Genomic DNA, 25,122 nt, shown 5'->3' with positions numbered 1-25,122 from the left:
ATTATTAGAGATTCCTATATTCTAAATTACCTAGTAAAGTTAACTCAGAGCATATCCCCCAAGGTCACCAAAGGCTCACCTTGCCTTTACCTTATTTGTCCTAAACTTTTTGCAAACTGACATTAAAGGTCAGTCTGCAGCGGAACGCCACTGGCACCCAGTTACTTCTAATTCTTATGCATTGGTAAAATGGAAGGACGCCCTGACTAATAAATGAAAGGGTCCAGATCCAGTTCTAATCTGGGGAAGAGGCTCGGTTTGTGTTTTTTCACGAGATGAAGATGAAGCACAGTGGCTACCAGAGAGATTAATTCGTCAGGTAAACACAGATTCTGTCTCTCCTTGTAAGTATCATTCTAAAGACTAAAATTCCTCTTGAGCTGGGAGTGGAAGCTCTCAAAAAACACTGTTTCCTCTGAGCCAATTCCCCTACAAGAGGCCGGAGATTAACTTTAGCTTTACAATTTGCATCTAAATAAAGTACCTTGACTTCTCCAAACAGAAAATTTACATTACTACACTCTAATTGTTTAGTATTCTTCCTTCTCTCAAGCAGGTCAATCTACATTCTCTGGTTCTCCGCCCCGCCCCTAAGAGCAAACAGGTGGTTCTGCTAATCTCCCTTCCAGGGACATCCCAGCATGTGGCTTTTCAGTCTAAGATAAGATTTAGATTTACCAGGAGAGCTAGGGAAGTAGAAATTTCATATATATTTACAAAGATTAGTTCTTATTTTGATAGATATAGGCTTAGTCCCTTAGCTGGCCTCTGGCTTTTCACCCTTGCTGTTACTGCAAGGTGTCCCTAGTTCCTCAGGCTACTGGGAATAACAGGGATGAAGAGGAAAGACTTTCAGCTCCTATTTTAACCAAAATTAATGGTGTTAATACTGACATAATTCTTGTCTAGGCCTTGCTAAATCTGAGGTTGACAAGTCTCACATAGAGACCTCGCAATAACTCAGAATTGCGATACTGATTCATAATCATATGAATACGGTATGGGTACCGCTTGGCGCAGGAGATTACTGCGGAGGGAAGGTCCAGTTTGACCGTTTCTGAGTTCCCTGTGTGACACACCTGATTTGAAAGAGGTTGGTATCTGACTCCAGCTAAAAACCAAAAATACTTACGGCTCTGCCTCCCCTCCCCAAAAGATACCAAGAGCCACAGATGTGAGTTGTTACAATGCTCACGGGAGGAATCAGGCCAATGTCCACCCAAGTCAAGGTTAAAGGCCCACTCATCTACGGATGAGAAAATCATTTGATCACCTCTGTTGAGCATTGCCTATTTAAACTTAATTAATAGGGGGGAGAGAGATTGGAGACCTTGCTGTTGTAAGAGCAGGCCCTTCACTGCCTCTCACCCAAAAAATAAAAAAGCCAATTGGCCTTGTACTAGGAGCCAGCCAGTCTTAATCTCTTCTCACTGTTCCCCTGCCTGTCACCCAAAATTGTGGATAATTATCAGTTCAGTGTTATTCTAAAATTGTTTAGCTAAACTCAGCCAGGGTTCCAACGCCCTACTTAAAAGGCAAACAGGTAGCTACCTATTCAGCACTAATTAGCATTATAAAGTCAGAGCCTACAGCACAGTGCTGGTATTTCAGTCAGTGCTTTTAAGACAGTCTCAGCCAGATACAGTTTACCATTAGAATAGTTAGGGAATCCCACGGAAATAGGTTTTTTCTTTAGCCCTAGGAACTCAGGCAGAACTATTGAACATAGATAATTTTTCTGCCACAGGCCACCCCCTTTTTTATTTTTGTTTTGTTATCTAATGGGGGGAAATGTGGCCTCCCTTCCCCCCAGCCTGGAACCTGCCTGCTCAAGGGTGGAGCTACCGGCTCATTCGTCCTGCCACGCCCACTGCTGGAACCTGCCCTCTGCTGCCTGGAGGCACACACGTGTTCGTCCTGCTACTGGACCCTGAGTTACTTGGCGGGAAATTGGGTTCCCTCCCCCTTCCTTTATAAACTGAGTGTCTGGAAATATTAAATGGAGTCTTGATCAGAGTTTTGTCTTGACTCCATTGTTTCTTCCGCCCCGTCTAGATTCCTCTCTTTGCAGGGAACTGCCATTCTCAGTGAACCGTTCGTGTTGTGGACCGCGGGCGGGCCGCAACAGGGGCAAAATGAGGTCTTTGTCCTTTCCACCATTTTGCAGAGTCTGATTTTGCCCTGAAAGCGGTCATAAAGAGCTCTCTGTCAGGGGCAATTTAATGGGTACAGGTGCTCTTGATAAGAAGGACTCAACCCAAGGTGGAGGGTGAGTAACTATATCAATTGGGATGGAAACAGTCTCACTTACTCTCTCAGTAAGAGAATACTAAAGTGGCACACACATAACAGAGGGCCACGAGGGGGCAGTGAAGGCTACGCAGCAGATTCCACCTCTTGTACAGAGGAGAAAATGGCAGTTGTGAGCCATGGAGCAGGGTTCCAAGACTTCTGTAACTTCCCAGAAATTAAGACCAGGGGCACAGAACCCCTGTTGCAGGCCTGGAACATCTTCCTAGCCCATTCTTGCCATGACTCTCCAGCATTTCAACTTCACTGGAGTTCCACATTCACTTTGTTCATCTCCCTCCATGAGTACTCAAGAAGAATCAAAAAACCAAGGTACCCAGACACATTTCTGACAGACAGGGCACGGATACAAAGAACTAATGACACATCCTAACAATGGTCTTTCAACCCTTACGATGGGAGTTCTAAGGGTCTTGGGTTTCCAGTCAAAGCATCAAGGTTCTATGCCCAACTCACAGAAACTGCAATGACCAGCACAGAGCGTATTGCAATGCAAACACACAGAGGTCTTTTTATGAGCTCAGTAACAAGGACTCTCAGCAGTCAAACTCACATTAGGTACAAACTGAGAGATCAAGTCTAGAGGTTTAGAGTATATATTGTAGTTACAACAAGAGTGGGGAGTTTGCATACAAATCAGCATTGTTAATATTTTGAAAATTGTATGTCTGGCATAATGTGCAGGAACCAAGCAAGGGGGACAAAAAAAAAAAAAATCTGACAACCATGATGGGTAAGCTGTTTCTGTTTTTGTTTTCTATAGGAGGTCTTAGTTATCTCTATGTAGATTCACCCTGCTGATGTACCTTAACTGGCTGTTGATAAGGGGATTTTGTCATGGGATTTTGGATGGAATGTACAAATGTGCATTCTTAAAAAGCAAACTGTTTGGGCTTTACAAACTCATCTCTGTTCCTGAGCCCCTGATTATCGACAGAAACTCCTGGTTAACCACAACCATGCCTGTCTGTAGACTAGACTTTGTCCAAAGACTACCTCACTATCTGTTACTGCAGACACTAATATCAGCTGCCCTTACCACTGAAACAGAATACCACTGGAAATTTCCTATCCTCCTGTGCACGCCTCCTATAAACACCATAGACAATCCCCACCTGCACATCCATTCCTGCCTCATCCCTGTGTCTCAGCCCCCACTTGGGCAGATATTCCCTGTTCAACCACATTCCATGCCTGAAAGGACACAAGGTAAGCTTCCATAGATAAACTTCATGATTGATTGATTTCTTATCCCAGATTCAATTTTCCCACTTGTTCCAACATTGTATTAAACAGGATGGGGTACTTGACCTCTCTCCTGACTATGTCTCCTTGTGGATTACTAAGATCTTCTGTTCCTGCCTGTCTCTTCTCCCAGCTTTTATATAACAAAGCATCCACTGTTGACCATACCCACCAGTCAGTAAAATAGGAAACTGTCAGTGAACACTCTCTTCAAATCCATGCATCAAACAGTAACCCAGGAACAAAACTCCCACCCGAAAAGACAAACCCAGAGGCCAGTACCTAGGTCAATAATCACCCCAACAGAGATGGCTACACACCAGCATAGCAACATAGAGAGTAACAGCCAGGAACAATTGCAACCAAGAAATCCAAGCTATCCCATCACAGCAGGTCTGAGAAATTAAAGCATGCAACAGATAAAGTGCAAAAGAGGTTTTTTGGGGGAAGGGAGAGGAGTGAGAACCTGGGGAAGGGATAGAAGTAGACAAGAGGACCTGCAGACAGGCACACAGACCGGTTAGAAAGAGAGCCATGAGGGGAGAGATGACAGAGAGTGTACATGTGCAGAGAACAGAGACAGGGAACAAAAATAGAGAGCTGCTATAGCTGGGGGCTGATGTATATAAAGCACGCCTGATAACAAACACAGGGGATGGAGGCAGGAAATGACATAAGCAGTTGCTAAGTCCCTGAGCAGCACATGAGATTACTTGTACACTGACAACTACAGAGGCAATGTTCACCCACAGAACAGGAAAGGAAGACAGAATCTCAGGGATTCAAGAGGAAGAGAAAAAATTGATATCTCAGTTAAAAAATGTGGATTCTAAAAGTTTCATGGCAATAAACAACTGGGACTTCTGCAAAACATGTTAAGGCGAAATTACAAACGATTGAAATATAAGAATATCCTCTCAGAGGTCAATAATTTTTCAATAAAACCATAAAAAATTCTGAAATTATTAAAGTCCCTTTGCCAAATAATCAAATCACTAAACATATGAAGTAAAAAATATGAAAAAACTGCAGCAGAACAAAAATTAACAAAACCTAAACAAAACCAAAACAAGTATAATGTATGAAATCAGACCTATTAGATTTTTACCTGTCTTCTTAATGTATACTAAAAGACAAAGGGGTTTGGACATGTGTGCTACAGACTCAAAGAAACCACACTTGTTTTCACAAGCCAGCCTAACTAAGGTCTAAAGGATTTGGGCAATGATAGGGAAGTTATTCAGAGGTCATCCCCGATGGAGCAAGTGAGGAGCAACAGGAGAGACCTCACAGGTGCTCACATATGGCTTATACTTCCCATCCAGCCCCAGAGAGGACTCACCACCCCAGCTTCCACTGCTCAGCACCACCCTGCCCCTATCCTCTGTGGGCAGTAACCCTGTGCTCATCATGCCTCGAAATCAGAGCTTCCTGAGGTCCTCTCACAGCACCCAACAGCAGAGCTCAGAGCAGGACACAGAGAACCATTCAAGCCTGCACAGCCACAGTGAACTTGGGGAAAGGCACCTGGAAGATCCCTCCTCCTTGATTGGTCAATGGGTCTCACCCTTCCTCAAGGTTAAAGTGTGCTTCAAGTCCAGGGCCAGAGCATTTCCAGATCTCAGATGTGATTTGCACTACATTAGCATTTGAGCCTGTCCTACAAGTGGACTCTCACCCCTCCCAGCCCTGGGAGAGAACTCAACATTCATGTGGGGCATTGGGCTATGCACAGACAGGTTGGTCTCCAGTTGAGCTGAGGTCTGAACACCAGAAGGGTGATAATTCCTTACTTGACAAGGAAGGCATTAATTCCCTCATGCTTCTGGAACTCAGGCTCCTGCCTAAATTACTGTCCCCCAACCCCACCCCAGCCACCACAAGAGAAGCCTGGCTAAAAGTCACTTAGACAATGCCCCTAGTTTCTGACCTTCAGGCTAAACTACTCCCCAGTTACCTAGCAACAGTAAAGCCCATAAAAAGGACTGTTCAGCCCCACCTATCTCTCTTGATCTCGCTCCTTTGTTCTCTTACCTCTCACTTCTCTCACTCCTCTCTCCTCTTTCCTTTCTCTTTGTCTTCTCCTCTCCTCTCTCCCTCTTACTCTCTTTCTATCTAGCCTTCCCCCTTCTAGCTTTCTAGGGGGGACTCTCTCTCTCTCTTCTACCTTCTCTCTTTCTCCCTGCCTTTCTATAATAAAGCTCTAAAACCATAGAAAGTCTCTGCTCATCAAGGCCCACTGAGCTTGGAGGACGGGATAGGCTTTCTCCTAATGAGCCCTTTCTAATCTCCCCATGCAAGGCCTTCATGTGGGCCAGTCAAGATCCACTGTGCTCACTCTCACAGGTGTGGGAACCTCTCATCCCTCATCCCTCTCTCCCATAACCCCAAGGCTTTAGGAAAGTAGCCCCAGGGCTCCCAAGTTGGGCTGCCCCTTGTTCAGACCCGAAGAGTGGGTCAAAAGGCTTAGATGCACACCTGGGGCTGAGAGGGGAGTGTATGGCAGCTCTCCCACATCTCTGTCCAGATCATAGGTGGAACTCTGGCAGGGTGTGGGCCTTCCCCCCTTTCCTTTCTTCCCCAGGGCCCCCTTTTAGTTCCCAACACATTCCAGCTCAGGCTAGTCAGCTGCCTGCTCCTGCCCTCTGTGAGCAATGATCCTGCATTACCAGGACCTGACTTCGACCTTGCCTGAGCTTGCCTCACAGCACTTGCCTTCTTCTTCCTGAAATCCAGGGGAAGAGCTTGCATAGCCCATTACCCAAGGTGCAGTGGGGTTATCAATCTGAGTGGGAGGTAGCCCAGGCAATGAACATTAAAGAGGGATTTTAGGAAACAAGAGTTTTGTTTGTGGCTCAGTGCTGGGCTCAAGGAGACTGCAGCTCCCTTTCACCAGATGATACCAAACAACCCTGGGAGGAAAGCCAGAAATGTAAGGGAAACACTGTTGAGCCTTCTTGGTAGCCAGCACATCGCCATCAGTGGCAAAGTAGAGAAAAGCCACAGTTGAATTAGGACAGGTTCTCTAGGTAAACATATCTCAAATCAGAATGAATTTCTCTATGGATACAGAAAGGAAATTTAATAGAATGTCTCTCTAATGTCTAATATAGAAAGGCTATCAGCCAAGGGAACTTAGAAAAATCAAGGACGGGTTATCTCATGTTGCAGGATATTGCAGCTGATATTCACTATGTACCAGAATTCTGAAGAAATAAGTACTCAGTACTTGCACTAAGGAAACCCACCTCTGCACAGTGAAAGGACATAGAAGAACCAACCAGAGTGGTCAGAACTCCTGTTTTGTCAACTGCTGAAACCCAGAGTCACATGACTTCTTTGTGCCTATATGACCTATCTCAAAAATGAATAATCTTAAATAAGCCCATTTAATGCTTTCTTACTTTATAATTATTTTCTTTATTTTTTGAAAGTGTAATATAATCTCATCGTTTCTATTCTCTAAACCAACCCATATATCCCTGCTTGCTCTCTTTCAAATTCATTACCTCTCTTTTCATTTGTTATTTTATACATATATGTATATTCCCTAAATATATAAACACAGCCTGCACAATCTGTATAATATTATTTATATGTCTGGCTGGCAACCAACTGGCAAAAGCACATTTTCTTAACATAGAATTAAAGCACATAAAAATACTGGTTATAGCCAGGCGTGGTGGTACACGTCTTTAATCCCAGCACTCAGGAGGCAGAGGCAGGCAGATTTTCTGGGTACGAGGCCAGCCTGGTCTGAGTGAGTTCCAGGACAAACAGGGCTATACAGAGAAACCCTGTCTCGGAAAAAAAACAAAACAAAAAAAAACAAAAATAAAAATAAAAAAACAAAACCAAAACCAAACAAACAAACAAGCAAAAAAGGACAAGTCCTCCAGCCAGCCAATCTTCACAGTAAACCTGTTCTCTACCACTAAGGCATGCTGGACAGTGCCACTTCTACCTTGGAGATGATGCTTCAAGTATCATCAGGGAATGAAACCCAGTTCAAAGGACATTTCTACACTGCCACTACTGCAGACACAAATGAACCCCTACTCCTTTGCTGGTCTCCCCACTTTTCTCCTAGGCCTAGGAACAAGCACTGAAATGTCTTTAAACTGTGAAGCAGTGACTGGAGAAATGGTTTATTGTAAGAGAACTTCCTGCTCTTCTGAAGGTTCCAAGTTTCATCCCCAGCACCCACAACCAAGCAATTCACAGCTGCCTACAACTCCGGATGCATAAGCTCTGAGGGCATTTGCACTCTGAGTGTCACACACAGACACAAATCAATAAAAAGTAAATCCTAAAGAGGAAATCAGACCATGGGAGTCTGAGCCCCAAACCCTCTAACAGCTTTGTGCCACTCCACAGCCAACGTGCAAATTCTCTCCCCAAGGTCCAGTGCTATCTGGACCTAAGCCACCCCTCCACACAGGCCCCATTGCTCTCCCTCACCTCTGATCACAGGCCTTCTGTCTGCCCTGATACTCACATCTCAGCCCTTTTCCAGGACTCATCTATGCACAGGTCTTTGCAAGCAGGCAGCCTCTACATTCCAGACTGCTCAAAGGTCACCTCTGCAGAGATGCCTGTCTTGACTTCAGTTTCCTCCCTTCCAAAACCACATCCTATCCCCAAGTTATGCATAACCTTGATTCATCACTACATGGCACACAACATGACATAATCACCTGTCTATCAGTGATTATCAACTAGGGAGGAGCCTTTTACAAATATAAAAGCTCCAGGCCTCACCCAAATCATATGAAATCAGAATTTAGGAGACAGAACCAGGTTCTTCCAGTCCACAGACCCCCCCTCCCCCACCCGGCAACTCTGAACACAGCCAGGACTCAGGGCAGCCTACAACAGTACTTTCAAACCCTGGTGCACACACTGCTCCTGAGAGTGCTGTTAAAATGCACACTCTATTTCCACAGCTCTGTCATGGAACCCGAGGCTCTGCAAGTTGCACACCACACTGACTGGTGCTGTCAGGTGAAGCATTTTGCAGTTGCAAGGGCCTATGCTCATCAACAGGACTTCCTGCAAGTATGTAAAACAAAATCCTGAATCTACATCACACAACAGAGTGGCCACCAACCCATGTGGCCACCAAGCATCTGAGACCAAGTAATGTTAACAAAGAGGTGAATTCATTCTTGGGCTACAATGCTGACCAAAAGCTAAAAGCGCAGTCCCCCACCTTGAAAGGCCTCTGTAACTTCTTGGCCTAAGCAGCCTTCTGCACCCTGGATGGATAGGAAAATTCCACCAAAGGCCTAGTTGATCACCAGCCCAAGAGTGGATACTTCCCTAAGGTAGGGACAGAGATATGGAAGACTGGATTAAATCACCTTGGAGCCTCTTACACCAGGCTTCCATTCAAGGCCCTTTCATGCACATCCCTGATCACATGTAAGCAGTCCCAGTCTTCCTGTTCTCTACATCATTGCCATAGATGCTCTGATCACATGTAAGCAGTCCCAGTCTTCCTGTTCTCTACATCATCACCATAGATGCTCTGATCACATGTAAGTGGTCCCAGTCTTCCTGTTCTCTATGTCATCACCATAGATGCTCTCACAGACATGGCCTCACGTCACTGATCTGCCTGGAAAATCGGTTTCTCCCCATGGAATCACATATTCTTTCAAAGAGAAGAGATGTCTAATCCCTTCACCTAACACACAGCAGCAGGTCCCAAATGAACCACAGCAAGCGCTGGGATGCAGAAGGAATGGTATCATAGTAACTGCACTACTAATCATAAAAGAGAAATTGAATTCTGCTGGAGGGAAACCAATTCCACCCTAACTGATTCAAGACGTTCCAGAGACACCAATTCAAATTTAGGAGAAGCATAAAATGATGACCTGTTAACCTACTCCCTTCCAAGGATACACTGAGAAAAAGGGGGCATCCTTCTGACCATAGATACGAAATCTGTTAGCCTGGGATTCTGAAGGAGCTGGTTTACAAACAAGTCACAAAGGACTGCAACTCAGAATCAAATGCAAGGCCAGTTCCCACTGGAACTGCTAGGCGGAGCCTGGCCCCATGAACAGCATCCCCTGGGAGTCTGTACAGTCTAGATGTTCATTCTCCTTTTGCAGTTAGAACAGCAAAGCGATTTCCAAGGTAACCAAGGACAACAGAATAAGAGAGTCATGGCCATGGAAGGAAAAAGTTAAATTTTAATACTTAAGAGTCTATATCAAATTTATTTTTAAAACTACATCAATGCCAAATGAGCAGGGTAGGGATGAATGGAGCTATGAAGAAGCCCTAACAAACAATAGGAGTGTCTCAAGAATGCACACAATGTTTCTCTATTTCCAGAGTATTTTGAAGTAACCAGAGGCTTAAATAAACTAAGACATAAAAATCAAAGCTGGGAAGGGGGTGGGGGGTGGCGCAGCTCAGTTTTCAGATTTATGCCACAACTACTTATTTTCTCCCTTATTTCCAAAGCACAAAGCTGACACCAGTTGCGCTCTGCACTTTGCAAACTGTGCAGAGTAAGTAACCCAGAGAAAGTCAACAGGAAATCAAAAGTTTCAAACCAGCTACACTCTGACCTGTTACCAAGACAATAAGCTCCTTAGAAAGAATACATGGGGGCTGGGAAGGCAGCTTAGGGGGTTAGGGGGTCTGGTGCTTGCTACACAAGCTTGTGAACCTGCAAGGGGATCCCCAGGATTCATGGGGAGCAGAGAAAGGCTGTGGGGAACTTATTCAGCAAAGCATTGCAAGTTCAGCCTCTGTGCTCAGTCAGCACAGGAGCCAACACACACACACACACACACACACACACACACACTCTCACAGGCACACACAGGCACAACTAGGGGGAAGGACAACAATTTCCATTTATATGCACACCTTCATCCATTCATCCATTTTCTTCTCCCTTGCTCCATTCTCATTCCAGGGTCTATACAGTAACTACAGTGAAATCTGGTAAAGCAGCTACCATTTACTAAGTCTACTGGGTACTGTACCAGAACCTTCAGTAATAGACATGATTATCTAGACTGTGAACTGGACTGAAAACGGCAAATGAGTGTGTGGGTGGGGAGGGTCTCATCCCAATTCATACAACTGGAAAGTGAGGGAGCCTGACTCGGAGGTGGCTGATCTAGCTATGGGCAGTTTTGAGAATGCACCATCACTAAGCATTAGAAAAAGCCATGCAGTTTGAGTATGCAGCATCCAGCCAAGTTCAAACTCCACTTGATGTGTCTATAACCTGAACTAATCTCCTAGCCTCAAATTCCTTATCTGCACAGCAGGGATAGATATTAAACACAACAGTTTGATACCTGTAATACAGGCCACGCACTGGCGAACTACTGACATTCTAGCTACAGATGTGCAAGCCAAGAAAGACTATTTCAGTCAGAAAATGACAACGGCTAGACATATTCTCCATTGGAAGCAAACAGGTTTGCCAAAGTTAATCAGATAAGTTTACTAATTCCTTAACTCATTAAGTAGAAGACCAGAGACTCATTTTTTAAGTTTTATTTCTATGAAATTCATAACATTTTGTATGTCACAAAATCTATTCTAATGTCTCATTTCACCATTTGCTTAAAGTCCAAGTATTGTGAACATGGTGTGTTACTTACTACACTAGAGAGAGAACATTTTGTATTGGAAGTGAACATTAAATAATGTAGGAGGAGAAAGAAAGCATTATTTTAAGTAATCCACACTGAGTCCTTTCACACTTCAAATTAGTTCATACACACTATTATCTTAGAGTGGATGCTGGCTTACTTAAAATGAGACAGGCCTGCAAAGATTTCAGGTTTTCCCTGTTTCCAACTCAAATCCATTTTCTGCTTAGGAGGCTGAGTGAAGCCAGCCTGCAATTTAACAGAATGACCAAATCCAGTCTCTCTTTAATCTACCCAGTAACTGAGCTCTTGGGTAATCTCCTGCACTGCCTGGAAAAGCAGCTTTCGGTTCATCCAAAATAAACTAAAATTAATCAGAGAGAGGCCATGCCTACTTTAATTGCAACTTGTATTTTCCTGGCTTTCCAACATCTGCCAGTATTACTGATACCTAACTGATTCAATACAATGAGAGAAGCGTCCTAACTTTATAAACATGGGCTGTCTTTTAAGGACAACACACACAAGTGTCCTTTCCACAGAGGGAATCCTACCTTTTTTGATGTAATTATTTTCATAAGCATTAATGATGCATTTTCGAAACACTGTGACTATCTTCCTAGTGCTTTTCAAGGGCCCTCGTGGGGGAGGGGCTCTCATCCCTCTCATCCTCCACCTGCCTCATTAAAGGCATCAGTGGCACCTAAAGGCCAGGCTGAGAAAAGTGGACTAAGCAATCTGCTCTCACTGAACTGGATAGAACAGATTTACAAGCGGATCTTTGGGAAGAGGGGTGAGAGGAAAGAAAGGGGACGAGGATGAAGGAGAAGAATGGATACCCGAGCTTACTTCCAAGAGCAGGATGCTGAACCTAGTATGTTTCATTGAGTCTAGTCCTGACTGTGTAGGTCTACAAAGACAAATATTTTACACGAACTAATAATAGTCTAGTTTTTTGTTTGTTTTTCAGGCGAAGCCTAATAGCAAATGCTTTGTTTAGGCAAGGGGAAAGGATGTAACGACACAGCTTAATTTGAAAACTCTCTGAACAACAAGCTCTGGCACAAGTATTTTAAAATATTTACCCCATCTTAAAATTCTGAGCAAAGGAAATGTAGGCTTGGGTTCACTTTGCTACACGTGTGTGTCTCGTTCTCCAGCTCGTTCTCTGGCTGGACGCACAAAGCCTACAGAGCCGTGTGGGCGCAGGTGGAGGGCACTGGGTATCCGGCACCAGGCGCGGAAGCCTACCGAGTGCACAAGGCGCAGCGCGATCCCAGCTGCCTTGCCTCCCGCCCCGCGCCGGCGACGCTACCGCTCACCTCCTCGATGGCCGCCACGGTGTCCGGGCACTGGGCCTTGCGCGTGGTGAAGCTAGAGGCCGTGGGCGCCTTGTAGTCCTCATGGGTCTCGGCCACGAATTCCGACACGGAGATCTGGTCCGGCATCGCCAGGGCGCCGGGGCGCGGACTGCGGCCGCCTCAGTCGCCCAGGGCGCTGGCTCCGACCCAGCCGCTGCTTGGGGAATCGGACAAAGGGGAGCGCGGGCCCGGAAGTCGCCGCAGGGCGCCAGAGCCTCCACGGGACACGCCCTGGCAGCAGAGGGCGTGCAGCCCACAGCTCTGCCCACCCTGCTCCGGGAGACGCCTATGCCTAGTTCTCAGCGAGTGCGCACAGCTAGGGGAAACTGCGCACCACCAAGTGGCTGGCCGGAAGGCCTCCCGCCGAGAGGGGCCGAACCGGCGGGGGGTGGGGGGGGAGCGGTGGCCTCGGGCGGGGCTGGGCGGGGCGGGGCGGGGCAAAGGTCTGGCCGCCAATCGGGGCGCTTGCCGCCTCCGCGCTGCCAGGAAGTGGAGGCCACAGGAAGAAGGGCGATGTGCGCACTGGCCTGTCAGTGGCTGTGGGTCACCGCCTTGTGTCTGCCTTCGGGACGTGCTGGGGTTCGAGGGCGCGCCTCTCCCGGGCTGCAGTGCCCAGCTCCCACCCTGCACCCGCCATGACCTCTAGCAACATTACCCAGAAGGCGTGGAGTGGAACCAGGAATACTGGCTTCCGGGCTGGAGAGGAGCCCACCCTTTTGCTCCCCAATCCCACCGTTAGCCTCAGGATCCCCTGAATTCCCCACCAGAACCTCAGGGAAGGGCCAGTGAGACAGTGTGGGTAGCTCGCCCCCTACAGGACAGTGAAATCCTCCAGGGCACTTTAGCAGGACAAGATGTAGACAGTTAGTTGGGGATGCAATGATAGGGACCATGTTCTGTCTGTGCGCCTTCTGCAGCCTTAAGAAGCCATGGGTAAAGGCAGGTGTTTTGCATAGGGAGTTGACCATGGTACAAGCCGAATGGGAATTCAAACCCATGTCCTTCGACTTGGAAGAATACTCCAACCCCTAGTAAGCATCGTGTTCCCTAAGCTTGTACAATTAGGGACACTCCCAGTTACATGATGACAGTTTTAGGGTGGTAGGGCAGGCTTCACCCTGAGAAAATCATAGAATGCACTGATGTGCTGTCGGAAGTGAGGGATATCCAAGAGAACCAGAGGTAGAGCATGAGGGGGGTATTGTACCTGATGGTTCTCAGAGAGTATTCCAACCCATAGCTGATTGATCACAGACACAACTGGGCCAAAAATCATCTGAATTAGGACATTTTCGTCTATATCTCATTCAGAAATTCTCAGCTGTATTTTAAAAACCCAAAGGTTCTGAAGACACTAGTCAAAAATCACACCCTCTAACTCCCCGAGGAAAGAGGCATGGTTACTGCTGCTGTCAACAATACAGCATAGAGAAACTTTACAAAAACCTTTTGTGTGTCTGAAAAGGAGGGAATGTGAGAGACATTGTAAACCCAACATGGGAAATAAAAGTGGTCTCCTACTGCCATAGGACAGTAGACCAGTCAATCTTTTTAAGGCTCCCATGTACAAATCTGCTGTATGAGGTGGCAGCTGGGTTCAGACATTATGTATGGCTTCTGGTATTTTACCAGCACTGCCTGTGAATAAGTTCAGACTTCAAAAATAGCTGTGCCAGTGGGTAGCTTTTATTCCTATGATAGGCAATAAATTGCAATCCCAAAACTCTCTAATTCTCTGCCACTTTCCACCATTGTGAACATCCTTCCATTTAGTGTCTCAGGGACACACCTATTTCAGCATGTATAACTCGAGGGTATTGTGTTGTAGTACAGGCTCTCCTTCACAAGGCAATTTCTGATCCCTCTGCCTCTCTTCTCACCTATAAGTCATTTTGTTCTTTTCTGAAATTGAAGAATATTCCATGTAACTTTTCAAGGGTTTATTTTTGGAAACTTGGTCTCTTTGATGTCTTGGGAAGTTAAAAGAAAATAGTGGTTTTCCTTGGCATAATATAGTACCAATCAAATGAATCAATGTGTTTAACACACACACACAGACACATAGACACACATACACACAGAAAAACACACACCTACACACACACACAGACACACACACAAAGGCACACACCCACAGGCACATACACACAGACACCCAGACACACACAGGAACATACTCACACAGACACACACATAGACACATACAAACACACAGACACACACAGACACAGACACACACACACAGACACATACTCACAGAGACACACACAGACACACAGACACAGACACATACACCCACAGACAAACACACACACAGACACACACACAGACACACACACACACACAGACACAACGAAGGGACACACAAACACATACACACACAGACACACACACACCCAGACATGAACATAATTTAAGGTTTAAAGGTTGAACAGGAATCAAGAGAACACTACCCACTCCTTTGTATGTGGTGCTGAGGATTGAATCCAAGGCCTTGAACCTATAGGCAAGTGCTCGAACACAGAGTTACTACCTCAGCCCTCATTTACATATTTTTAATGCATTGAGAAAAGAAGATGCTGGTATTACCATTACAGACACGGACACCATTAAGTTTATTTTAAAACATACCTGAAATATCTATTTTTAAAAATAATTCTTGTTGGGCATAGTGTCACATCACTTTAACCTCAGCACTCAGGAGTCAGAGACAGGTGGATCTCTATGAGTTTCAGGACAGCCAAGTCTACAAAGTGAGTTCCAGGATAGCCAGTGTTCTATACAGAGAAACCCTGACTCAAAAAATATATAATGATTCTCAAGGATAAAATTGTACTAAAACTGAAGTGAGGCATATACAATTTCAATTAACCCATACAAACATTTATGTTTTGCTGTAAAATATAAATGCCATCGATCATACAGTATTCTTTTAGACCTCACTAGGGGCTGGTTCAATTTACATACCATGTAAAATATGTTACTTTTAAAGTCTGAGAAATTATGAATCCATATATATTTCAGCCTATAATTTTCATATAAAAGACTATAGTCCTATTATTTTTTTGGGGGTGTACTGGTCTGTTTCTGTTGCTCTAATATACCTGAGGTTGAAATTTTTGAAGAAGAGGAGGTTGGCTAGGATGTTGCCCAAATGGTACATTGTTAGTGCTTGTCTGGAGTATATGGAGCCCATGGGTTCATCTCTACACTGGGAGAAAATACGAACAGCAAGGGGAAGGGAAAGGGGAGGAAGTTAGATAATGGTTTTGGAAGCTGCCCTGGTTAGTTTTGTCAACTGGACACAAACCTAGATATAATTGGAAGGGGAATCTCAGTCAAGGAATTGTTTCCATCAGATTGGGATTCAGACATGTCTGTATGACATTTTCATGATTATTAATTGATGTGGATGGGCCCAGTCCACTGTGGGTGGCACAATTCCTAGCAGGTGAGCCTGGCCTGTGTAAGAAAGATGCTAAGTAGATCAAGGAAGGCAAGCCAGTAAGCATCATTCCTCCAAGGTCTCTGCTTCAGCTCCTGCCTTCAGTTCCTGTCTTGGCTTTCCTGAATGATGGTCTAGAATCTGTAGCCCAGATAAACCCTTTTCTTCCTCGAGTTCATTTTAATCAGTGTTTTATCACAGCACAGAAAACAAACTAGGACAGAGGTGTACAGTCTAAGATCAAGCAGCCCCTTCCATGTAGCTTCATGTAGGTGGTAACATAATGTTGACATTATTTACTTGTAAGATTGATCACAGGCTGGAAGCCAGAAAAACAGACATCAAACTTCCTACTTTAGAACTTGCTTTAATGAGAACTAATGGAGGTTCCCAAGAAAACTCCCTTAATTGCTTCCAAGGATAGTACCCTCAGTGCCCTAACTCCTCCTAGTCCCCACCTGAGCCCCACCATGACACCAAGGCCAAGGCTAAAATACGAGGACCATTAGGGGATAAACCACATCAGAGCAGTAGCACAGAGAGTAAGGGTTTGTTATCCCAGAAGTTGGGATAAGCAAGAACTATGCATAAATTCATACAAGTTCACTTCAGATCAGTTTTATTTTGTTTTGCTTTTGTTTTTGTTTTTTCTTTGAGACAGGGTTTCTCTGTGTAGCCTTGGCTGTCCTGAAACTCACTTTGTAGACCAGGCTGGCCTCGAACTCAGAAATCTGCCTGCCCCTGCCTCTCAAGTGCTAGGATTAAAGGCAAGCGCCACCATGCCCAACACTTTAGATCAGTTTTACCACTGAGAGTTACTTTTAAAAACTAGACCTTTGCCAGGTGTGATGGCCATACCTTTAATCCCAGCACTCTGAAGAAAGAAACAGGCAGATCTCTCTTAGGCTGTGGCTAACCTGGGATGCACAGTGAGACCCTCTCTCAGACAAGTGGATTCTTTTTGAGACTTTGAAGAGCTAAAAAGGTCTGGATAAAGACTTGTAGACCTCTGATGACATCATTGGCATCCTCTCAACAGTGCTTCTGGGAGGAAATGGAAGCTAGCAGAGAGGCCTTTGTTGGGGAAGTGTTACTAGATCCTTTCAGGGAAGAAAATGCTGGAAGTCTGGCTTCTATCCTCTCTGTGATTCACCTCTGTCATGCTGTGAGCATCTCCCCTCCCCTGCATTCCTCCACCACGATGTCTTGCCTCAATTACAGGCCCCAAACCAGCAAGACCAAAGGACAGAAACCTCTAATCCTGTGAGCCAACATAAGCTTCATCCTTTACTCGATTCAGCTAAGGCAACCAAAGGAAGAAGGATAGAAAAGCCCATGCCTGGTGCACAGTAAGATTGGGTAACAGCCCATTTTCCAGAGGAATGTTCTGCCTCTAGTAATTCCCAAGAACCTGAGATTTCTCACTGTCCAGCCAAGGGAAAAGGTAATGTTCTCAATTCCGGAATTTTCTGGAGGCTTGGCTGGTTTAACACAGACATTTCCAGTTTGCTTGCAGTTAACTTGTAAATGATTACTCTTGGAATGAACAGGTCTGAGTCTTAAAGGAACTTTGTGGTAAACAATGCAATAAAATAGGGACACCCACAAGGACCCGTGATGATGTGAACACTGGAAATGTCACTGGGACTTTCACCTCCACCTCATGGAGTACTTACCCCCAGATAATGTTGTGAAAGCAAGCCATTTACACCCCAAGGTGAGAGACAGCCACATGTATGGGTCACTCACCTCACGGTTTGTGCTTTGGGGACAGAGGCAGGGAAGGATTTGGCAGCACACAATTATTTTTTTTTAAATATTTTTATTACATATTTTCCTCAATTACATTTCCAATGCTATCCCAAAAGTCCCCCATAGCGCCCCCCACTTCCCTACCCACCCATTCCCATTCTTTTGGCCCTGGCATTCCCCTATATTGGGGCATATAAAGTTTGCAAGTCCAATGGGCCTCTCTTTCCATTGATGGCCAACTAGGCCATCTTTCGATACATATGCAGCTAGAGACAAGAGCTCCGGGGTTCTGGTTAGTACATCATGTTGTTCCAACAATAGGGTTGCAGATCCCTTTAGCTCCTTGGGTACTTTCTCTAGCTTCTCCATTGGGAGCCCTGTGATACATCCAATAGCTGACTGTGAACATCCACTCCTGTGTTTGCTAGGCCCCAGCATAGTCTCACAAGAGACAGCTATATTTGGGTCCTTTCAGCAAAATCTTGCTAGTGTATGCAATGGTGTCAGCGTTTAGAAGTTGATTATGGGATGGATCCCTGGGTACGGCAGTCTCTAAATGGTCCATCCTTTCATCACCGCTACGAACTTTGTCTCTGTAACTCCTTCCCTGGGTGTTTTGTTCCCAATTCTGAGAAGGTGCACAGTGTCCACACTTTGGTCTTCATTCTTCTTGAGTTTCATGCGTTTAGCAAATTGTATCTTAAATCTTGGGTATCCTAAGTTTTGGGCTAATATCCACTTATCAGTGAATACATATTGTGTGAGTTCTTTTGTGATTGTGTTACTTCACTCAAGATGATGCCCTCCAGGTCCATCCATTTGGCTAGGAATTTCATAAATTCATTCTTTTTAATAGCTGAGTAGTACTCCATTGTGTAAATGTACCATAATTTCTGTATCCATTCCTCTGTTGAGGGACATCTGGGTTCTTTCCAGCTTCTGGCTATTATAAATAGGGCTGCTATGAACATAGTGGAACATGTGTCCTTTTTACCGGTTGGGACATCTTCTGGATATATGCCCAGGAGAGGTATTGCTGGATCCTCCGGTAGTACTATGTCCAATTTTCTGAGGAAACGCCAGACTGATTTCCAGAGTGGTTGTACAAGCTTGCAATCCCACCAACAATGGAGGAGTGTTCCTCTTTCTCCACATCCTCGCCAGCAACTGCTGTCACCTGAATTTTTGATCTTAGCTATTCTGACTGGTGTGAGGTGGAATCTCAGGGTTGTTTTGATTTGCATTTCCCTGATGATTAAGGATGTTGAACATTTTTTCAGGTGTTTCTCTGCCATTCGGTATTCCTCAGGCGAGAATTCTTTGTTCAGTTCTGAGCCCCATTTTTTAATGGGGTTATTTGACTTTCTGGAGTCCACCTTCTTGAGTTCTTTATATATATTGGATATTAGTCCCTTATCTGATTTAGGATAGGTGAAGATTCTTTCCCAATCTGTTGGTGGTTTTTTTGTCTTATTGATGGTGTCTTTAGCCTTGCAGAAGCTTTGTAGTTTCATGAGGTCCCACTTGTCAATTCTCGATCTTACAGCACAAGCCATTACTGTTCTATTCAGGAATTTTTCCCCTGTGCCCATATCTTCAAGGCTTTTCCCCACTTTCTCCTCTATAAGTTTCAGTGTCTCTGGTTTTATGTGAAGTTCCTTGATCCACTTAGACTTGACCTTAGTACAAGGAGATAGGAATGGATCGATTCGCATTCTTCTACATGTTAACAACCAGTTGTGCCAGCACCATTTGTTGAAAATGCTGTCTTTCTTCCACTGGATGTTTTTAGCTCCCTTGTCGAAGATCAAGTGACCGTAGGTGTGTGGGTTCATTTCTGGGTCTTCAATTCTATTCCATTGGTCTATTTGTCTGTCACTATACCAGTACCATGCAGTTTTTATCACAATTGCTCTGTAGTAGAGCTTTAGGTCCGGCATGGTGATTCCACCAGAGGTTCTTTTATCCTTGAGAAGAGTTTTTGCTATCCTAGGTTTTTTGTTATTCCAGATGAATTTGCAGATTGCCCTTTCTAATTCGTTGAAGAATTGAGTTGGAATTTTGATGGGGATTGCATTGAATCTGTAGATTGCTTTTGGCAAGATAGCCATTTTTACAATGTTGATCCTGCCAATCCATGAGCATGGGAGATCTTTCCATCTTCTGAGATCTTCTATAATTTCTTTCTTCAGAGACTTGAAGTTTTTATTATACAGATCTTTCACTTCCTTAGTTAGAGTCACGCCAAGATATTTTATATTATTTGTGACTATTGAGAAGGGTGTTGTTTCCCTAATTTCTTTCTCAGCCTGTTTATTCTTTGTGTAGAGAAAGGCCATTGATTTGTTTGAGTTAATTTTATATCCAGCTACTTCACCGAAGCTGTTTATCAGGCTTAGGAGTTCTCTGGTGGAATTTTTAGGGTCACTTATATATACTATCATATCATCTGCAAAAAGTGATATTTTGACTTCATCTTTTCCAATTTGTATCCCTTTGATCTCCTTTTGTTGTCGAATTGCTCTGGCTAGGACTTCAAGTACAATGTTGAATAGGTATGGAGAAAGTGGACAGCCTTGTCTAGTCCCTGATTTTAGAGGGATTGCTTCAAGCTTCTCACCATTTACTTTGATGTTGGCTACTGGTTTGCTGTAGATTGCTTTTATCATGTTTAGGTATGGGCCTTGAATTCCTGATCTTTCCAAGACTTTTATCATGAATGGGTGTTGGATCTTGTCAAATGCTTTTTCCGCATCTAACGAGATGACCATGTGGTTTTTGTCTTTGAGTTTGTTTATATACTGGATTACGTTGATGGATTTCCGTATATTGAACCATCCCTGCATCCCTGGGATGAAACCTACTTGGTCAGGATGGATGATTGTTTTGATGTGTTCTTGGATTCGGTTAGCAAGAATTTTATTGAGGATTTTTGCATCAATATTCATAAGGGATATTGGTCTGAAGTTTTCTATCTTTGTTGGGTCTTTTTGTGGTTTAGGTATCAGAGTAATTGTGGCTTCATAGAATGAGTTGGGTAGAGTACCTTCTGTTTCTATTTTGTGGAATAGTTTGTGAAGAACTGGGATTAGATCTTCTCTGAAGGTCTGATAGAACTCTGCACTAAACCCATCTGGTCCTGGGCTTTTTTTAGTTGGGAGACTATTAATGACTGCTTCTATTTCTTTGGGGGATATAGGGCTGTTTAGATCATTAACCTGATCTTGATTCAACTTTGGTACCTGGTATCTGTCTAGGAACTTCTCCATTTCATCCAGGTTCTCCAGTTTTGTTGAGTATAGCCTTTGGTAGAAGGATCTGATGGTGTTTTGGATGTCTTCAGGATCTGTTGTTATGTCTCCTTTTTCATTTCTGATTTTGTTAATTAGGATGCTTTCCCTGTGCCCTCTAGTGAGTCTGGCTAAGGGTTTATCTATCTTGTTGATTTTCTCAAAGAACCAGCTCCTTGATTGGTTGATTCTTTGAATAGTTTTTCTTGTTTCCACTTGGTTGATTTCACCCCTGAGTTTGATTATTTCCTGCCGTCTACTCCTCTTGGGTGAATTTGCTTCCTTTTGTTCTAGTGCTTTTAGGTGTGTTGTCAAGCTGCTAATGTGTGCTCTTTCTAGTTTCCTTTTGGAGGCACTCAGAGCTATGAGTTTTCCTCTTAGAAATGCTTTCATTGCGTCCCATAAGTTTGGGTATGTTGTGGCTTCATTTTCATTGAACTCTAAAAAGTCCTTAATTTCTTTCTTTATTCCTTCCTTGACCAAGGTATCATTGAGAAGAGTGTTGTTCAGTTTCCACGTGAAGGTTGGCTTTCTATTATTTATTTTGTTATTGAAGATCAGCCTTAGTCCATGGTGATCTGATAGGATGCATGGGACAATTTCAATGTTTTTGTATCTGTTGAGTCCTGTTTTGTGCCCAATTACGTGGTCAATTTTGGAGAAGGTACCATGAGGGGCAGCACACAATTATAACACAGATAGAAATTTAGATCTGGGGGTCAATCTTTTGCTGGTGTGCCCAAAGACCATAGAGGGTGTCAGATCCCCTTGAACTGGAGTTACAGATAGTTGTTTTGTTTTTTTGTTGTTGTTGTTGTTTTTGTTTTTTGTTTTTGTTTTGTTTTGTTTTGTTTTGTTTTGTTTTGTTTTGTTTTCAAGACAGGGTTTCTCTGTATAGCCCTGGATGTCCTGGAACTCACTCTGTAGACCAGGCTGGCCTCGAACTGAGAAATGCACTTGCCTCTTCCTCCCAAGTGTTGGGATTAAACGAATGTGCCACCACTGCCTGGCCATATAGTTGTAAGCCACCATGTGGGTGCTAGGAACTGAACCCCATTCCTCTGGAGGAGCAACAAGTATTTTTAACAGCCAAGTCATCATTTCTCCACCCCACCCCTATCTTTAAAACACACTCACATACATGCACACACATGTACAAGTCCACACATACACATGTACACACACACATGCACAAGTGCACACATATACATGCACACATACACACACATTTTAAAGTTCTTGTCATTATTTTATGTGGCTGTTTTGCTTTCATGTATGTCTGTGCACCACAGGCATGCAGTGCTCTCAGAGACCAGAGAGGGCATCACATCCCCTGGATCTGGAATGATAGATGATTGTAAACTTCTGTGCTGGGAGTTGAACCTGCTCTCAACCTCTGAATCATGCCCCCTTTAAAAGGTGTTCTTCCACTGAGCTATGTCCTAGATGTGCTCATGTCTACACCACGAGTCTCTGCTCTAGTGTTCACGATCCCATTATCCATGTTTTGTGTTTGTTTCTGAAAAGAAAGAAAATACTGTAGGAAGCTCATCCTTGGGCCCAGACACTTGTGTTTGTTCTTATTTTTTTGAGACAGGGTCAACTTTGTAGCCTGGATAGCCTGGAATTTTCTTGTAGACCAGGCTGGCCTCAAACTCACAGAGATTTGCCTGCCTCTACCTTCCTGAGTTCTGGAATTAAAAGTACGTGCCATCATGCCCAGTTTAGGCCTCAACATTTGACAATGTATGTATTCTGGATCACCTTTATGACTGAATTTAAAAAATGAATGACAAGCAGACCTATCCTCAGCTTATTTTACAGAACAGTACACAAAGACTGTTCATTTTTTCATTTTAATAAAGTCTGTAGACTCTCCGTGCGGAAATAAAGTAGACAGTCCTAGATAAAGGAGCCTTAAACTGGAGTCTCTGGGGGCTAGTCAGGTGAGCTCTGCCACACAGTCAGGAAAGCTGGGTTTGGGAACTTGTGTATATGGTAGAAATACTACATGGTTGTATGTCACTGTGCATCTCTTCCCAGTTCAATAGTCTGGCAGCTTGAAATTGCTTCGTAGGAGTATTTACACCAGAGAAATGGGCAGCCACTGATTGTGACTGGAGTTCTTACTTAACTGATTGTCTAAGCCAAACAAGGCAGGGGAATGTTGTGACTTTGTTGAGGATTATATTCACAGGCAGGCACATCTGAGCCACCGCATTGTGAGTAGCAAAGAGGTTTGAGGGAAAACGCTGCCAATCCTCTCTGTTATAGCAAGGAGGCCACAGGTGTCATGGGCAGATGAAGTTACACCAGACATCTTTACCAGCCTTGCTTGCTCATTAACATAAACAAATGTTAACTGACATTGATGTCAGAAAGAGACTCATCTGTCAATGACAGCAGCTACTTCTTTGCTGACTGAGTTGGATAATAAGCATTTCTACATCTTATTTTGTCCAGACATGGTTAAACTGCAAGCTGGGTATTGATGCAAGCACTTGGCAAAAATCAATAGAGGCATCTATGAGAATCAATTAGCTACACAGGCTTCACTATAGAGTAGCTAATATCTCTGAATGCTTTGCAGGTTGTGTGCTGTCCAGTGTTTAAGTCAGCAAACATAAAGTAAGTGTATTTATGGATATACACACACATTTATTTTCAGAGCCTAGGCTTTCAGTATTTACAAGCCCACTTTGAATACATTTCTATCTTTCCTAGCAACAGACAGAGCAGGGGCACTCCCAACTCTGATTCATGTTCCTGGAATTAAATACATATAGGATTAAAGCCCTGGTACACTGAAATGCAAGCAAAGGCAACTAGTGTAAATAAATATTACTTGTCTTTCAGCAATTAAGGGAATGCCATTTGTTGTTTTCAAGCTCTTAGAATAATACAAACAAGTGCCAGCAGAGGGCAGGGTTTGTTTTCATGGGAAAGCAAAACAAACTAAAAAAAAAAAAAAAGAGTTTAATTAGCACTCCATATGCAGATAGCTTTTGCTAAAGCTTTTAAAGAGTGCTTGCAATACTTTATTTTTTTTTCTTAGATCACAGCACTCTCTTCATTGCTGGGTGTGGTGGTGCATGCCTGTGATCCCAACACCAGTGAGGCTGAGTGCGAAGCTTAGGAATTTGAAGCTACAAATTCTGGGCAGCAGAGCCTATTAGAAGCCAGACATAGTAAGATCCTGTTTCTAGACAACAAAACAAGGAAACAAACAAACAAAAAAATCGCTCTTCCTTCAGCGTGTGGATGCATTCATAGGTTTCTCTCCCTCTCCTTTAGATGGGGAAGCCATTTCTCCAGTGTTTTCCTATTGTCTATGAAATAAAAGTGAAGCTCTCGATTCTACTCTAGACCTTCCCCCAATCCTTCTGCCAGCTACCCTCTGACCTCTAAGCACCTCCAAACCCTGCCTGCCTGTGTAGGGGCCTTCCACTAAGAATAACTTTGACAGGTTCAGTAGGACTCAGCCATGAATGACTGGGAAACTTTTTTTATTATGCATTTCATAACGTGCACATAGTACATAATATGCTGCATAACCTTCTAACAGGAACAGATGAACATAGCTGAGTGATTTTTCTCATCAGCCAGGAAAACACTTCCTTAGTCAATGTTCTCCAGGCCCTTGGGACTGAACTTGAGCAGCTCTGTTTCCTTGCCCCTGTTGGTGAAATTGTGGATGTATGCAGTGGACACCCCAGGGATGATCAAGCACACCCCCATAATGGCGAGTCCAGGGAGAATCTAGAACCAAAACTCCACACCATTACTCACACTCCAACCCATCACTGGCTCCTCAGAGGTGACCCGGCTTTACCTCTCTTCCCCTGAGAAACTTTCTTGACCACACCATTCATTCACCTGTAGAGAGTTGAGAAGTTGCAACACTCACCCACGAGCCCCACACTAAAGCATCTGCAGTACACTAGACCTGCTCAGCAGAGAGTGTCAGCCACATCCTTGAGACTTCAAGCTGCCCTTCCCCGCAGCTCACAGCGCCCCTCTGTGTTTCACCCACTGAGAGCAGCTCTGCTCCTCATTGCCTTCCTGTAGGACAAGCTAGCTAGCTTCTG

The 25,122-nt window shown here is 44.1% G+C and overlaps 1 protein-coding gene across 1 annotated transcript in view; it reads right to left on the bottom strand.

Annotated features, from left to right (window-relative positions):
- LOC147001146 (hippocalcin-like protein 1) overlaps window positions 1-12,651 on the bottom strand; it is a 51,293-nt gene extending 38,642 nt beyond the window's left edge. The window contains exon 1 of the mRNA XM_085830229.1: window positions 12,509-12,651. Coding sequence (XP_085686355.1) covers window positions 12,509-12,634 — 126 coding nt within the window. The 5' untranslated portion in view covers window positions 12,635-12,651. The remainder of the gene's footprint in view (window positions 1-12,508) is intronic.
- Window positions 12,652-25,122: the final 12,471 nt, after the last annotated feature.

Source organism: Mus caroli, unplaced genomic scaffold (assembly GCF_978045245.1).
Source record: "Mus caroli unplaced genomic scaffold, Mus_caroli_1 scaffold_14, whole genome shotgun sequence".
In the NCBI taxonomy this organism is placed as follows: Eukaryota; Metazoa; Chordata; class Mammalia; order Rodentia; family Muridae; genus Mus; species Mus caroli.
Note: the sequence above shows the minus strand (reverse complement) of the source record. Positions and strands in the feature narration are given on the sequence as shown.